The 18012-nt window shown below is 37.3% G+C and overlaps 1 protein-coding gene across 5 annotated transcripts in view; it reads right to left on the bottom strand.

Annotated features, from left to right (window-relative positions):
* The window catches only part of DYM (dymeclin), a 401308-nt gene that overhangs the window by 212283 nt on the left and 171013 nt on the right, over positions 1–18012 (bottom strand). For 4 of the 5 annotated variants that reach the window (XM_030810464.1, XM_030810466.1, XM_030810462.1 and 1 more), the window contains exons 9-10: positions 17393–17575; positions 12946–13124 (exon numbers count right to left, since the gene is read on the bottom strand). In XM_030810464.1, coding sequence (XP_030666324.1) covers positions 12946–13124; positions 17393–17575 — 362 coding nt within the window. The remainder of the gene's footprint in view (positions 1–12945; positions 13125–17392; positions 17576–18012) is intronic. The other variant, XM_030810463.1, reaches the window with a different exon arrangement.

Below are 18012 nucleotides of genomic sequence, written 5' to 3'. Positions count from 1 at the left end.
GGAACCCAAGGTGCATTTTCTCAACATATGTATTAAGATCTGCTCTTCAGTATATCTATCAAACATTTCATTTCATAATGCTGTTTACAATTGTGCTTATTTCAAATAATTGACACCTTCAATTTGTTCCTTCTTTACTAAAGTAAGGAGGTTACTGAAATTATTTATTAAAGATGGGTAGACTATCTACATAGCATGTCTTGTAGGAAACAACCATGAACATATCCACTGAATGCTAGAAAATAGGCAAAAAAAAAATCTATCATCTAAATCAGACAACACATGTAATGAATAAATTATTTACACATACAAGTCCCTAAAGCACAGGCTGGTATGCAAAGCCCACCAAAACAGGCTGGTATGCCGCACATGGGGGCATACGTGTTTTGACAGGCACACCTATTGCAGGAAGCTTTTAAAATGTGGCACTGGTATGTTTTGTTCTTTTACAAGTTGTAGCTAAAACTTCCTCTAAAGTATGAAGTTCAGTGCATGAGCACTATTAAATTCCAGAAACGAAGTATACCAGTTTCCAAGTAGTCATTGCTCTTTCTCTTTTCCCAGGCATTCTTGTCTTTGGAATTCCTTCTGACATTGTGCCAAACATAATACATTGTACTCACATTCCACATTACCTAGTAAGCATAGTTACATTTTTTAGTCATTTAACTCAACATTTGTTAATTGTGATTCTGGAGTTTTCAATACACCACATAACATTTTCGTTAACGACAGACCACATATAACAGTCTGTGGTTGTATTGTCTCATAAGATTACAACACCATATTTTTACTGTACCCTTTCTATGTTTAGATACACAAACGCCATTGTGTTACAAATGCCTGCAGTATTTAGTACGGTAACATGATGCACAGGTTTATGGCCTAGGAGCCATAGGCTACACCATAAAGCTTAGGTGTGTAGTTAGGCTATACAATCTAGGTTTGTGTAAGTACACTCTATGATATTTGCACAATGACAAAAATCAACTAATAAAACATTTCTCAGAATGCCTCCCCACATTAAGCAACATGTGACTGTATATTTTATGCCATGTTCTTTTTTTTTGGCTAGGTCTGTAGAAAGCATATCTTACCTATAGTACATAATACCAATAGAGTACTGAAAATATTGACAAGACACACAAGCAAATGGTATATTCAAAGAAATAATAATGTAAGAGTAAGTAACGGGTCCAATGAGACTATGTCAGAATAGTACTTCATTCTTTAAATATTTGTATTGAGATACAATTTACAGATCATACAATCCATTCAAAGTGCATAATTCAATGGTTTACCACATACTCATAAATATGTGTAACCATCACCACAGGCAACTTGAAAAATTTCATTACCTCAAAAAGAAACCCCATACCCTTTAACTATCACCTCCCCCAGACCCCTATCTACCCTGCCCAAAGGAAACACTTTCTGTCTCTATAGATTTCCCTATTCTGGACTTCCGTATGAATAGAATCATAGACTATGTAGATTTTTGTGACTACCTTCTTTTTTATTTATTTATTTATTTATTTATTTATTTATTTATTTATTTATTTTTTATTATACTTTAGGGTTTTAGGGTACATGTGCACAATGTGCAGGTTTGTTACATATGTATCCATGTGCCATGTTGATTTCCTGCACCCATTAACTCGTCATTTAGCATTAGGTGTATCTCCTAATGCTGTCCCTCCCCCCTCCCCCCACCCCACAACAGTCCCCGGAGTGTGATGTTCCCCTTCCTGTGTCCATGAGTTCTCATTGTTCAATTCCCACCTATGAGTGAGAACATGCGGTGTTTGGTTTTTCGTCCTTGCAATAGTTTACTGAGAATGATGTTTTCCAGTTTCATCCATGTCCCTACAAAGGACACGAACTCATCATTTTTTATGGCTGCATAGTATTCCATGGTGTATATGTGCCACATTTTCTTAATCCAGTCTATTGTTGTTGGACATTTGGGTTGGTTCCAGCTCTTTGCTATTGTGAATAGTGCCGCAATAAACATACGTGTGCATGTGTCTTTATAGCAGCATGATTTATAGTCCTTTGGGTATATACCCAGTAATGGGATGGCTGGGTCAAATGGTATTTCTAGTTCGAGATCCCTGAGGAATCGCCACACTGACTTCCACAATGGTTGAACTAGTTTACAGTCCCACCAACAGTGTAAAAGTGTTCTTGTTTCTCCACATCCTCTCCAGCACCTGTTGTTTCCTGATTTTTTAATGATGGCCATTCTAACTGGTGTGAGATGGTATCTCACTGTGGTTTTGATTTGCATTTCTCTGATGGCCAGTGATGATGAGCATTTCTTCATGTGTTTTCTGGCTGCATAAATGTCTTCTTTTGAGAAGTGTCTGTTCATGTCCTCTGCCCACTTTTTGATGGGGTTGTTTGTTTTTTTCTTGTAAATTTGTTTGAGTTCAGTATAGATTCTGGATATTAGCCCTTTGTCAGATGAGTAGGTTGCAAAAATTTTCTCCCATTCTGTAGGTTGCCTGTTCATTCTGATGATAGTTTCTTTTGCTGTGCAGAAGCTCTTTAGTTTAATGAGATCCCATTTGTCGATTTTGGCTTTTGTTGCCATTGCTTTTGGTGTTTTAGACATGAAGTCCTTGCCCACGCCTATGTCCTGAATGGTATTGCCTAGGTTTTCTTGTAGGATTTTAATGGTTTTAGGTCTAACATATAAGTCTTTAATCCATCTTGAATTAATTTTTGTATAAGGTGTAAGGAAGGGATCCAGTTGCAGCTTTCTACATATGGCTAGCCAGTTTTCCCAGCACCATTTATTAAATAGGGAATCCTTTCCCCATTTCTTGTTTTTGTCAGGTTTGTCAAAAATCAGATAGTTGTAGCTATGCGGCATCATTTCTGAGGGCTCTGTTCTGTTCCATTGATCTATGTCTCTGTTGTGGTACCAGTACCATGCTGTTTTGGTTACTGTAGCCTTGTAGTATAGTTTAAAGTCAGGTAGCGTGATGCCTCCAGCTTTGTTCTTTTGGCTTAGGATTGACTTGGCGATGCGGGCTCTTTTTTGGTTCCATATGAACTTTAAAGTAGTTTTTTCCAATTCTGTGAAGAAAGTCATTGGTAGCTTGATGGGGATGGCATTGAATCTATAAATTACCTTGGGCAGTATGGCCATTTTCACGATATTGATTCTTCCAACCCATGAGCATGGAATGTTCTTCCATTTGTTTGTATCCTCTTTTATTTCATTGAGCAGTGGTTTGTAGTTCTCCTTGAAGAGGTCCTTCACATCCCTTGTAAGTTGGATTCCTAGGTATTTTATTCTCTTTGAAGCAATTGTGAATGGGAGTTCACTCATGATTTGGCTCTCTGTTTGTCTGTTATTGGTGTACAAGAATGCTTGTGATTTTTGTACATTAATTTTGTATCCTGAGACTTCGCTGAAGTTGCTAATCAGCTTAAGGAGATTTTGGGCTGAGACAATGGGGTTTTCTAGATATACAATCATGTCATCTGCAAACAGGGACAATTTGACTTCCTCTTTTCCTAATTGAATACCTTTTATTTCCTTCTCCTGCCTGATTGCTCTGGCCAGAACTTCCAGCACTATGTTGAACAGGAGCGGTGAGAGAGGGCATCCCTGTCTTGTGCCAGTTTTCAGAGGGAATGCTTCCAGTTTTTGCCCATTCAGTATGATATTGGCTGTGGGTTTGTCGTAGATAGCTCTTATTATTTTGAGATACGTCCCATCAATACCTAATTTATTGAGAGTTTTTAGCATGAAGGGTTGTTGAATTTTGTCAAAGGCCTTTTCTGCATCTATTGAGATAATCATGTGGTTTTTGTCTTTGGTTCTGTTTATATGTTGGATTACATTTATTGATTTGCGTATGTTGAACCAGCCTTGCATCCCAGGGATGAAGCCCACTTGATCATGGTGGATAAGCTTTTTGATGTGCTGCTGGATTCGGTTTGCCAGTATTTTATTGAGGATTTCTGCATCAATGTTCATCAAGGATATTGGTCTGAAATTCTCTTTTTTGGTTATGTCTCTGCCAGGTTTTGGTATCAGGACGATGCTGGCTTCATAAAATGTGTTAGGGAGGATTCCCTCTTTTTCTATCGATAGGAATAGTTTCAGAAGGAATGGTACCAGTTCCTCCTGGTACCTCTGGTAGAATTCGGCTGTGAATCCATCAGGTCCTGGACTCTTTTTGGTTGGTAAGCTATTGATTATTGCCACAATTTCAGAACCTGTTATTGGTCTATTCAGAGATTCAACTTCTTCCTGGTTTAGTCTTGGGAGGGTGTATTTGTCGAGGAATTTATCCATTTCTTCTAGATTTTCTAGTTTATTTGCATAGAGGTGTTTGTAGTATTCTCTGATGGTAGATTGTATTTCTGTGGGATCGGTGGTGATATCCCCTTTTTCGTTTTTTATTGCATCTATTTGATTCTTCTCTCTTTTCTTCTTTATTAGTCTTGCTAGCGGTCCATCAATTTTGTTGATCTTTTCAAAAAACCAGCTCCTGGATTCATTAATTTTTTGAAGGGTTTTTTGTGTCTCTATTTCCTTCAGTTCTGCTCTGATTTTAGTTATTTCTAGCCTTCTGCTAGCTTTTGAATGTGTTTGCTCTTGCTTTTCTAGTTCTTTTAATTGTGATGTTAGGGAGTCAATTTTGGATCTTTCCTGCTTTCTCTTGTGGGCATTTAGTGCTATAAATTTCCCTCTACACACTGCTTTGAATGTGTCCCAGAGATTCTGGTATGTTGTGTCTTTGTTCTCGTTGGTTTCAAAGAACATCTTTATTTCTGCCTTCATTTCATTATGTACCCAATAGTCATTCAGGAGCAGGTTGTTCAGTTTCCATGTAGTTGAGCGGTTTTGAGTGAGTTTCTTAATCCTGAGTTCTAGTTTGATTGCACTGTGGTCTGAGAGATAGTTTGTTATAATTTCTGTTCTTTTACATTTGCTGAGGAGAGCTTTACTTCCAACTATGTGGTCAATTTTGGAATAGGTGTGGTGTGGTGCTGAAAAAAATGTATATTCTGTTGACTTGGGGTGGAGAGTTCTGTAGATGTCTATTAGGTCCACTTTATGTAGAGCTGAGTTCAATTCCTGGATATCCTTGTTAACTTTCTGTCTCGTTGATCTGTCTAATGCTGACAGTGGGGTGTTAAAATCTCCCATTATTATTGTGTGGGAGTTTAAGTCCCTTAGTAGGTGTGACTACCTTCTTTCACTGAACATGTTACCAAGGTTTATTCATGTTGCAGTATGTATCAGGATCTCATTCCTTTTTATGTCAAATAATATCTCATTGCATAAACATACTACATTTCATTTATCCATTCTTCTGTTGACTAACATTTGAACTGTTTCTACTTTTTTGCTATTATGAACAATGCTTCTATAAACATTCATTTACAAGTTTTCCTGCAGACATATACTCATTTCTCTTGGGTATATATCTAGCTTTGGAATTGCTGGATCATATGGTAACTGTTTAATTATTTCAGGAACTACCAGACTGTTTCAAAGCCATTGCACCATTTTACATTTCCACCAACAGTGTATGAGAGATTAGATTTCTCCACATCCTCACTTCTTATTATCTAACATTTTATTCTAGGCATCACAGTGGGAGTAAAGTGGTATTTTGCTGTGGTTTTGATTTACACTTACCTGATGACTAATAATGTCAAGTTGTTTTTTCTCATGTGTGTATTACTAGCTATTTGAATACCTTCCTTGCAGAAATGTTTACTCAGATCTTTCATCCATTTTTTAATTGGGTTGTCCTTCTACTATTGGGTTTAAAAAGTTCTTTATATATTATAGATACAGTTCCTTACCAGATAAGTGATTTGCAAATATCTTCTCACATTTTGTGGGCTGTTTTTTCACTTTCTTGATGGTCCTTTGAAGCACAAATGTTTTTATTTTGATGCAGTTCAATTTACCTGTTTTTTCTTTTGTTGCTCATGCTTTTGTTGTTATATCTAACAGTCATTTGCCAAATCCAAGGTCATGAAGATTTACCCCCATTTTCTTATAAGAGGTTTATAGTTTTAGCTCTTTTTAGGTCTTTGACCCATTTTGAATTAACTTTGTATATGGGGTGAAGCAAAAGCCCAATTTTATTCCTTCGCAAGTGACTACACAGTTGCACCAGTACCATTTGTTGAAAAAACCTATTCTTTCCACGTTGGTCCTGGCACCCTGGCTAAAAATCAGTTGATGATAGGTATATGGGTTTATTTCTAGATTCTCAATTCAATTCCATTGATGTATTATGTCTATCCTTGTGCCAGTACCACACTGTATTGATTAGTGTTGTTTTATAGTAAGTTTTGAAATTAGAAAGTATGAATCCTCCAAATTTGTTCTTTTTCAGGATTGTTTTGGCTATTCTTGGTCCTTTGTAATTTTATATGAATTTTTAAATCATCTTGTCAATCTCTATAAAGAAGTCAACTAGGATTCTAATGGGTATTGTGCTCAACATGTATGTCAGTCTGGGGAATACTGCCATCTTAACAATGTGAAGTACTGTGATCAGGGCTAGGTATGGTGGCTCATGCCTGTAATCCAAGCACTTTAGGAGGCCAATGTGGGAGGATCGCTTGAGGCCAGAAGTTTAAGACCAGCCTGGGCAACAGAGCAAGACCCTATCTCTATCTCTGTTTTTTTTATGTTGCAATCAATGAATATATGTTTTCCCATTTCTTTCAATAATATTTTGTAGTTTTCACAGTGTAAGTTTTGTACTTCTTTTGTTAAATTTCTGATGCTATTATGAACAGAACTATTTTCCTAACTTCATTTTGGGATTTCTCATATATAAAAACACAGTTTTTTTTGCATATTGACTTTTTATACGGATCCAGTATCCTGCAACTTTGCTGAATTCATCTATTAATTCTAAGAGTTTTTTAGTGGATTCCTTAGGATTATCTATATATAAGATAATGTCATCTGCAAATACAGGTAATTTTACACCTTGCTTTCCAATCTAGATATGTTTCATTTCTTTCTCTTAATCAAATGCCCAGGCTAGAATCTCCAGTAACATGTTGAATGAAATGGCAAAAGCGGACATCCTTGTTTTGTGGCTGATCTCGGGCAGAAAGAAAACATAGTCTTTTACCACTAAGTATGATGTGAGCTGTGGGGTTTTCATAGAAGCCTTTTATTCATCTGAGGAAGTTCCCTTCTATTCCTAGTTTGTTAAATATTTTTATTTCATAAAAAAGTGATTATTTTGTCAAATGCTTTTTTCTGGATCTATTTAAATAATCGTATGATTTTTGTTTTTTACTCTGTTGATACGATGTATCACAATAACTGACTTTCAGATGTCCAATCAAGCTTACATTTCTGGGATAAATCCCACTTGGATATGGTATATAATTACTTTTATAATAGCACTTTAATTCCGAAAGAACTATCTAAACTGAGATCTGAAAAACTACTAGGAGTTATCTGAGAAGAGGAAAAGGAGAAAATTTCAAGGAGAAGTATTTTAGAGAGAAAACAAAGTCTAAACTTAGGAGATAGGTCAGATTGAGAGACATTAAATTAATTCATTATGATTAAATAAAGAATAAAAAGAACATAATGGCAAAGAGATGAGACCCAAAATGGAAGCTGTGGCAAAATTATAAAGTGTCTTGTTAGCCACATTAAGAGTAAGAGCTTTAACCTGAGGGCACTGTGGAGACATGAAAAGGCTTTAAAAGTAGGGAAGTGACATGATTAGATTTGACTCTAATATACTCACTCTGGAAACAAGATAAAAAATATTAAAAAATAGCAAGACAGAAAGCAGGAAAACCAGTTAAAGATGTTGCAATAATTTTAGTATGAGATGAAGGCAGCTTAGACCAAAGGAATGGCAATGAGGAAAAAGAACACTAATACATTCCAAAGATAATAAGGAGAGAAAATAAAAAATATTTGGTTGGATATGGGGGAATGAGACAGAGGAGTCAAAGCTTTTGCCAACTCTATGGATGGCTCCCTGTGACAGAGAATACAGGAGTAAGAGAAGGAAGAGGAGGGAAAATAATGAACCCAATTTTTACATGTTTGGTTTAAGGTGTCTATGATACAGCCACTGGGAAATGTCTGGGGCAGCTGGATACATGGATATGAGATACAGGCAATCAGGACCGCAAACACAGAACTGAATATATATGACACATATAAATGGGAACATATACACTGGCAACATATAAATAGCAACTGAATTTGCTTAGATGTTTTAGGGAGAAGTACAGGGAAAAAACAAAAAGAAGGACAGAATCCTGCAGCAGGACACATTTAAGGACAGGGAAAAATAACACATAAAAGAGAGAGAAAAGCAGTAGGCATAGAGGTGGAAGAACCAGCAGAGTACAATGATCAGAAAGCCAAGGTATATGTTTGTAGATATATGAACTGCACGTTTGGGCCCCCAAAATTCGTATGTTAAAACCCTAACCCGCAATGGGACACTATTAAGAGGTGGGGCCCTTGGGAGGAAATTAGGTAACAGGGGTGGAGCCTTCATGACGGGATTAGTACCCTTATATGAAGAGATAGGAGACAGCTTGCTTCTTCTCTGCCTCTGCTAACTGCCATGTGAGGACACAGCAAGTAGATGACTATTGACAAACCAGTAAGCAGGTCTGCACCGGACACCAAGGGGGCTGACATCTCTATCCTGGAAATCCCAGCCTACAGAACTATGAGAAATAACTTTCTGTTGTTTAAGCACCAGTTTATGGTATGTTTGTTAAAGCAGTCAGGCCTGACTAAATTCTGAACTGACTAAGCCAGAACTGACTAAGACAAAGGTATTTGGCGGTTTAAAGAATAAAGAGATGAACAGTATCATGCAGCAATGCAGTCGAACAAGAAAATGTTGAAACATGCCCAGAGATTTACTAACAATCAGGAGCTGCTGATGAGGAAGTTGTAGGAATAGAAGTTAGATCACAACAGGTAGAAAAGTGCATAAGAAGTAAAGGCAAAGAATGTGGCTTTCAAGAAACTTCGCATGAAAACAAAAGGGCTAAAAAAATTTTTCCTTTTTGATGTTTATATAAAAACCACACTCAGAAAATAAAGGACTATTAGTCCATCTAAAACAAGATATAAAGATCCTATGTCATTTCTTTTATAATTAATGATAAATCATAGACTGCAAATCACTGTAAATATTAATCTCATTTTCTAAGTGTCTCTTCAGTGAAGTTTCAAATGAGTACGATATCAAAATGACAGGAGTTGCATATCTGCAATATTGTGCAGGCTCAAGGCCTGACCCAAAAGCAGAAGACTGCTGGAGGCCTAAGGGAAATACCAGCCGAATCTCCGTTGGACTAACGCAAACAGAAATTAAAAGAGTGACTAACTCATAATGCCCTGATTAAGGAAGTTACAAGCAATATAGTGTTGAAGTGACTATATATTATTTGTCCAAGATCCCTTCCTTAAGGAACTTCCCTTTACCTTTGTGGCTATGGTGGCTTAGCATTAAGCATGCCTCCTTCCATAGTCATTGGTCAAATAAGTGGATACACAACCCAAGAATAGACTATTGGAGCCCTTCATGAAATATTTCTGAAGTAGTTGTGTTTCCTCAACTTTTAGCTTATGATATGTCGAGAGCTGCTGGTGGCCACCTGTCTCCCCACTTGGAAAGTGTGTGCCTGAGAATAAGGCCAAAGCTATAAAAGGCAGAGGCAAAAGATGGAGAGGCCAAGCCTGGATAACATCATTTAGCCCCTAGAACCAGCTATGACTGAAGCCAAAAAAAAAAAGCACAAATTTTTCATTTGTACAGATATATTTCGTTTTGATTACGCTAGGCATAAGCAATGGGTCTGTTACAACTAAAAGAATCATGACCATCTCAAATGTCTAGCTGCTTTTCTTGATAAACATTTAATTGTGATAAAATGCAAAAATTGTGTTCATGTCCATAATGGGTTTTTCTAAAAAGTATGCCCTCTTATGCCCTGTTCTTAATATTCAGGCACTTGGATTCACCCTAGACACTATTCAGAGACACAAAAAGAAAATGTAAGAGTCACTGTATTGTTATTCTAATAGATACCAATTAAAAATGTACCATAAGAAGTTATACCAGATTAATTAACTTGTTTTGAGTTAAAACAAGTCAAACAGTAGTGAGTCAGACCATCAATAGAAAGAATCCAAGTCAGCCAACACCTGTCGCTGAATAGAGGCAGGTCTGCCTCCAGCCTTATGTGATTTACACACAATAAGGTATTTCTTAGAAACACTGTAATCTGTCAAACATTACCTTCTCAATGTCAAAGACTGCAGAATAAAAGAATTGATAACCACAAGAAAATCAGATCAGCACAGTAAATTTCCTACTGATAACATATTTTCTAATCAGAGCCTCAACATATTTATTATAGAAGAAAGGTAAAAGGACAGATGGAGCATAAATTAAGAAATTATCCAACAAAACCAGAACAAATAAACAAACACCACCCTCCAAAAAAACTACAATACAAAACCTTTTAACCTTTCACCGGGTATGTCATCAAATGCAGACAGCTGCTCTCTACACCATCTTACATACCTGCATCCTTATCATACAACTTTCTGAAACAGGTGATGTCACAAGTTTCCTGCTTATTGCCAATGTTTCCCTTAGAATACATCATACTCAGAATTGTCTCTATGCCTATCCACACCCATAAGGAAACAAGCCTTCTCTTTATAGGATTTTACTCATATGAGCAGTATACTTTCATACTCAATTTGCTATTTAAGCAATGTTTCCCACCTAGACCTGATGTGGAGACACTCTTTCACCACACTTTTTGTTCTTAGTGCCAATTTGATGTAGAATATGTTCAATGAATTCTAGTATTCCATGTTTCTTCACTATTTATGCAGCATTTTATATTTAACACTGAAAAAATGGTAACCAAATACTGGGAGAATCCTGCTATCAACCTGTAAAAACTGGTGCAGAGGGAACATTTCATTGCTCTCAGCTAGCTACTGGCTATTTTGGGAATGTTCACATTTTTATGAATGTATTAAGGGTCCATAGTTATCTACATACTATGTACTTCAAACAACATTAACACTTTGGTGAGGTAGCTTACTCTCCCCTCATAGAAACACTGATGTTTGCACATTAGTCACAAAGGAAATCGATTATTGCTTACAGGAGTTTTTGTCTATGCACAAAAATTTGAGAACTAATTTCACTCATGTAGTGATGGATAGTGTAATTTAAGTGGTATCTGACAAAGGTACCTTAAAATGACTCTAAGACTCCAGGGAGTGAGTCCAGACAGTCCTAAAGCCTAAGCCTGCCAGAGGGGATGGGACATTTGGGCAGCTGAGTTGAAACCTCATTTTCCTTTCAGCATTCTCATCAGGAATATTCTGCAACTGTGACGAGTAACATGAACTTGGTGGGCGGGCAGTTAGCAGATGGCAGGGACTGAGATGATTTCAAAATGAGAATTGCAGAGGGTTTTTGGAAGACTTGAACAGGCTGAATCCTGGGCAATGTGTGGCTGTTAAAGACTGTAAGGACAGGGAGGGACACTGTCAAGCCAGCCAGGGACGCTGCGGTGTCCTGCTCTGGGAGGCCACCTCCACATGAGCTGTGTCTTACACTGGAGAAGCTCCTACCCTCTGTCTGTGTCTGGTGACATCTCTCTATCAATTTCTTGACCATCACCTTTGTGGCAACTAGGCAAATAAATTTGCCCTCTTCGGAAAAGAAGTTTTTCTCCAAAATACTATAAAATACAAACGCATGGAATGTTAGACCTAAAGCCATAAAAACCCTAGAAGAAAACCTAGGCAATACCATTTAGGACATAGGCATGGGCAAGGACTTCATGTCTAAAACACCAAAAGCAATGGCAACGAAAGCCAAAATTGACAAATGGGATCTAATTAAACTAAAGAGCTTCTGCACAGCAAAAGAAACTACCATCAGAGTGAACAGGCAACCCACAGAATGGGAGAAAATTTTTGCAATCTACTCATCTGACAAAGGGCTAATATCCAGAATCTATGATGAACTCCAACAAATTTACAAGAAAAAAACAAACAACCCCATCAAAAAGTGGGCAAAGGATATGAACAGACACTTCTCAAAAGAAGACATTTATGCAGCCAAAAGACATGAAAAAATGTTCATCATCACTGGCCATCAGAGAAATGCAAATCAAAACCACAATGAGATACCATCTCATACCAGTTACAATGGCCATCATTAAAAAATCAGGAAACAACAGGTGCTGGAGAGGATGTGGAGAAACAAGAACACTTTTACACTGTTGGTGGGACTGTAAACTAGTTCAACCATTGTGGAAGTCAGTGTGGCGATTCCTCAGGGATCTAGAACTAGAAATACCATTTGACCCAGCAATACTCAAAGGATTATAAATCATGCTGCTATAAAGACACATGCACATGTACGTTTATTGTGGTACTATTCACAATAGCAAAGACTTGGAACCAACCCAAATGTACAACAATGATGGACTGGATTAAGAAAATATGGCACATATACACCATGGAATACTATGCAGCCATAAAAAAGGATGAGTTCACGTCCTTTGTAGGGACATGGATGAAGCTGGAAACCATCATTCTCAGCAAACTATCGCAAGGACAAAAAACCAAACACTGCATGTTCTCACTCATAGATGGGAATTGAACAATGAGAACACATGGACACAGGAAGGGGAATATCACACACTGGGGCCTGTTGTGGGGTGGGAGCAGCAGGGAGAGATAGCATTTGGAGATATACCTAATGTTAAATGACGAGTTACTGGGTGCAGCACACCAACATGGCACATGTATACATATGTAACTAACCTGCACATTGTGCACATGTACCCTAAAACTTAAAGTATAATAAAAAAAATACAAATGCATGGAATGTTTAGTATGATACTTACAAGATTTTCCATATCTGTGCGAGCCAACATGTATGTTCTAATATTACTATTTTGATGGAGCAAGGTATACAAGAGGAGAGTTGCTTGATCAGATGTCTGCTGTTCACAAAGAGCTGTGTACAAACTATTAAAGTTGATCTGGAAGGCATGTGGAATTGATGAGGGGAAAGGACTGCTATCTGGAATACAGAAAACAGCACATCAGTAATTTCTAGCTGTGCTTTATCTAAATAAAAATATTGTTAAAGTAATGTGTACAACTCAATTCCCATTCATTTTACGGAAAGTCACTACATTTCAGATTCAAAATTTTAATTTATGTAAAATTTACTTTGGGGCCAGGCCCGGCGGCTCACGCCTGTAATCCTAGCACTTTGGGAAGCCGAGATGGGTGGATCATGAGGTCAGAAGTTTGAGACCAGGCTGACCAACATGGTGAAACCCCATCTGTACTAAAAATACAGAAATTAGCCAGACATGGTGGCGTGGGCCTGTAATCCCAGCTACTCAGGAGGCTATGGCAGGAGAATCGCTTGAACCTGGCAGGTGGAGGTTGCAGTGAGCCGAGATTGCAGCACTGCACTCCAGCCTGGGCGACAGAGTGAGACTCTGTCTAAAACAAAACAAAACAAAAATTTTACTTTAAAAAGAACTAAACTAAGTCATATGGTTTGACGTTGTTACTATTTTCCCATTAACATAGCTGAAATAAATCAGCTATAAGAACATGAACTTAAATAAACAGAATTATGAGCTAGGCAAAAGGCCCTCCAATCAATACAACTTAACCACGACATTGAGAAAAAATCCTTTGTTACCAAAACTAAATAATCATGAGTCCTAAATAAAAAATATCTAGAGAAAAAGATATAATTTCTACACAAAATAGAAAATTCTCTTTTAAGATAGAATTAAAAAGAAAAAAAAACTGCCTTTAAATAAATTGTGGCTGAAGCATCCACTTACATCAAAATCAGTATAGACATTCCTCAACTTAACAATGGGGTCATATTCCCATAAATTAATCATAAGTTGAAAATATTCTAAATTGAAAATGCATTTAATACACCTAACTTACCAAACATCATAGCGTAGCCTAGCCTAGCCTAAGCTATTATATTTGCGTACAGTTCTAAATTGTATCAATCCAACTGTAACAGTAGGCCTATTTTACAACAAAGTGTTGAATATCTCATGTAATTTATCAAATACAGTACTGAATTTATATTGCTTTTGCACCATGATAAAGTCAAAAAATCCTAAGTCCAGCCATTGCAGGTTGGGGGCCATCTGCGTATGTTCAACATTAGGTTCTATAATCAAAAGAGCACACCAAGCTTGAGACAACTACCAGAAAACTTCTATAACTTTTTAAAAAATAAAATAAAATAAAATAAAATAAAATATAATCTCCAATGCAAACCTAATTGACTACAACTGTTAAGAAACGTTTTTTTTTTTTTAAGTCAGTCACTGGAACAATGAAAAGCAAAAATCACAGCCTGTATTAGGAAAAGTTCTTGATATTCCAAACTGACACAGCCCCTTTCCAATAGTTAACTGGATTTGCTGAGAAACTGAAGCAACCAACGTTAGGAAGTAACAAAGAAGATAAAGATAAGTTCAATGGACTCAGAGAAAGTCATCATCTAATCAAATAAAACTCTGAACACGGTAGCACAAAGAGTTAATATTTTTATGTTCTAAAAAGCACCAAATTATTTTTAAGCCTTTAAAACACAGAAGCACTACCAAAACAAAACAACTTGCTTTAACATTTCTAAAAGCTGTGCTCTTATGGAAAAAGAGATGTGTTCCAACACAATCCTTGCCTCTCAGATTCTCCTTTCTAAGCTTTACCTTTGTGAGGAGAATGCATCAAAATGCCTTCAAGTTTACTATCGAGTGCCCTCACTTTTCCTTCCACATTTGAAATATAGGCTATTTTTTCAATACTAACATTGTATTTCTGACACTTACAAAAATAATTCCTTTTTTTTTTGTGGTTGGCTTTATAGTTTTGCAAGGGATGGCAAAAGGAAGTGTTGCCATGTGCTGTGAGTATGCAGATATTATGGAATCTACAGAATGCTCACTGAAGGAAGATTCTAGACACACTATGCTTCTTTAAAATTGAAGCAAAGTAACAAATTCACCAACCTGTATTATACCTGACTGCAAAGGGAATATGTGTGTTGTGTATATGTATCCACAACATATATACATTACTAGCTAATAAATGCTATGAACCAGCTGTTATACTAAACATTTTGTTTGTGTTATCCCTTATTTAACCCATACAACAAACATGTCATTATTCTGATCAGCTTTACATGGAATGTGATAGATGTTTAAAGGGATTAAGTAACTTTGCCAAAATCAGCCCTGATGGATATGAATACCCTTAAGCCAACATTTTGCTTCATTGTACTACATGGTCTCCCAAACCATGACCATCCCAAGCAAAGTTCAGCCCTAAATACCAACATTTGGCCCGAGCAGCAAGAGTAACATAGTAGATACCATATACTGAATACCTGCTCTGTTGCAAAATCTGGGCTAATCATTTTAAAGACTTACCTTGCTTGGTCTTTATACAAATACTATTAGGTGATATTATCTCTATTTTATAGGCAAAGCTTTTGAAGCTAATTGAGATTAAGCAAACTGTCAAAGGTCTCACACTCTGAAGTGATAGAGGTATGGTGTGAAGCCAGGTATGCTTGACTCTGAAACTTGCTTTCCTAACCATTAAGCCATACTGTCACCAAGAAGAGTAAGTAATGGGAACAGAAAAATACTAACAGATACACCAGTTTTTGTTTTTTAATTTGTAAAATTGTTATTAATTCTCTATTGTCCTGTGTCATAGTTTGTTTGTGTCCTCTCCAAAATTCATGTTGAAATTTAATCTCCAATGAAATAAAGTTGAGAGGTGGAGCCTTTACAGTGTGATTAGGTCCTAAGGGCTCCTCTCTCACCAATAGGATGAAGGCCTTCATAAAAGAGGGCCCACATAGCATTCAGCCCTTTTAGCCCTTGACTCCCTTCTGCCATGTGAAGACACAGCTAGAAGGATCCATCTTGGAAGCAGAGACTGAGCCCTCACCAGACACCAAACCTGCCGGTGCCTGGATCTTAGATTCACTTCCCAGCCTTCAGAACTGTGAGAAATAAATTTCTGTTCTTTTTAAGTTATTGAGTCTCAGGTATTTTGTTAGAGCAGCACAAATGGACAAAGACACACTGCAAATAATATCAGAATTGGCAGAGGCACAATTAATGGGCACATTTAGCCACATCTATAAGAAATGTGTATCAGAATAACCCGGAAGAATCACAGCACAGGGCATCAGAAGGCTTACAAATTGCTCTCATCCAATCACTGTACTTCCCACCCATCTTCATTACATTAGTGTTAGAAATGTCTTGAGCATCTGGTCATGCACTGCATGATAACGTTTCAGTCAGTGATAAACCACATATTCGAAGTGATTCCATATGATTATAATACCATGTTTTTACTGTACCTTTTCTAGGTTTAGATTGCTTAGATACACAAATACCACTGTGTTACAACTGACTACAGTATTCAGTACACCATCATGTTGAACAGGTTTGTTGGCTAGGAGCAATAGGCTACACCACATAGCCTAGTTGTGTAGTAGCTACGCCATCTAGGTTTATCTAAGTACACTATGATATTCACACAGCGACAAAATTGCCTAATGGAACACAGTCCTGCCGTTGAGCAGCACTTGACTGTACTACAGGAATCTTGCTTTTAGAATGTAACCTTTTGAGAAGAGATAATACTGGTTCAACATGAAGCCATATGCTCACCTTCTACTTTAGGAGTTATTAATACCGAGTTACACAGCTCACAGGCAGCCTGCCCCTTGTTTGGAAGTAAAGATTTACTGGAGCACAGCCATCTAACTTGTTTACACAGTACCTATGGCTGCTTTGATGGAACAACAGCAAGGCTAAGAGACTGCAGTAGAGACCATGTGGCTCCACAAAGCCATTACTCTCTACAGAAAAAGGTTTTCTGATTTGTGTCCTAATTTTTTTTTTGAGACCTAATTTTTAGTTCTATAAAACTCCAGAACACAGACTTTAACTGAAAATTTAAAACAACCTAGCATTTGGGTTTTCCAGGTTAATTCCTATCCCTAACAGGTAGTACAGACTGACCCAAATTAAACACATGCTGGTTGGTTGTCCCTGAAAGAAATATGAATTTAAACAGATATAAAGGATCAGGTATAAAGGATGCTTGACCTTCCTGATAATATTGACAGGAAAAGCTAAGTTTTTCTCATGTTTGACCAATATGAAAACATACAAATGGACACTCATCTCCAAAACTATAAGAAAATAAACAATATAGAATAAGCAATACTCTCCCCATTACAAAGAATATTAGAGAAAAAATACCACAAACCTTGTGTGTTCTTGAAGGACATAATGGCTTGTCTATAGGGGTTTGGCGCATCTGAGGCATCTGTCAGATTGGCCAACACCAGCAGAAGCAGGAGACTCTGGTTGGCCAGAGGGGAAGAAAGCTCTGGAGAGGCAGCCGCTTTGCTGCCCACACCACCTAGTGTGAAGACAGTCCAGAGTCCTGCTGGGGAGGAAAACACCCTGTTAGGCTGTGCCACCACCAATGAGATGAATGTATTTCTGTAAAGCATTCTGTGAAATATAATACAATATGGTAATGAGCAGTTTCAAAGCGTAGAACAAGAATCATGTCTATACATTTCACAAGGCCAGAAAATCCTCCTTGCTATAAAAACTGGACAAAGATTGACTGTATTTACAATAAAATAGAGAAATAGAGATTTTTATCATTAGGTAACCTAAATTTTTTTAAAAAGTGAATGAAATTTAGTAGAAAAATTTGCTAAAAAAAATTATTGCAAGCCGGGCACAGTGGCACACACCTGTAATCCCAGCACTTTGAGAGGCCAAGGCAGGTGGACCAAGAGGCCAGGACTTCGAGACCAGCCTGGCCAATACGGTGAAACCCCATCGCTACTAAAAATACAAAAATTAGCCGGG

This window comes from Nomascus leucogenys, chromosome 4 (assembly GCF_006542625.1).
Source record: "Nomascus leucogenys isolate Asia chromosome 4, Asia_NLE_v1, whole genome shotgun sequence".
Classification (NCBI taxonomy): domain Eukaryota; kingdom Metazoa; phylum Chordata; class Mammalia; order Primates; family Hylobatidae; genus Nomascus; species Nomascus leucogenys.
This window is presented reverse-complemented; position numbering and strand designations above follow the sequence as displayed.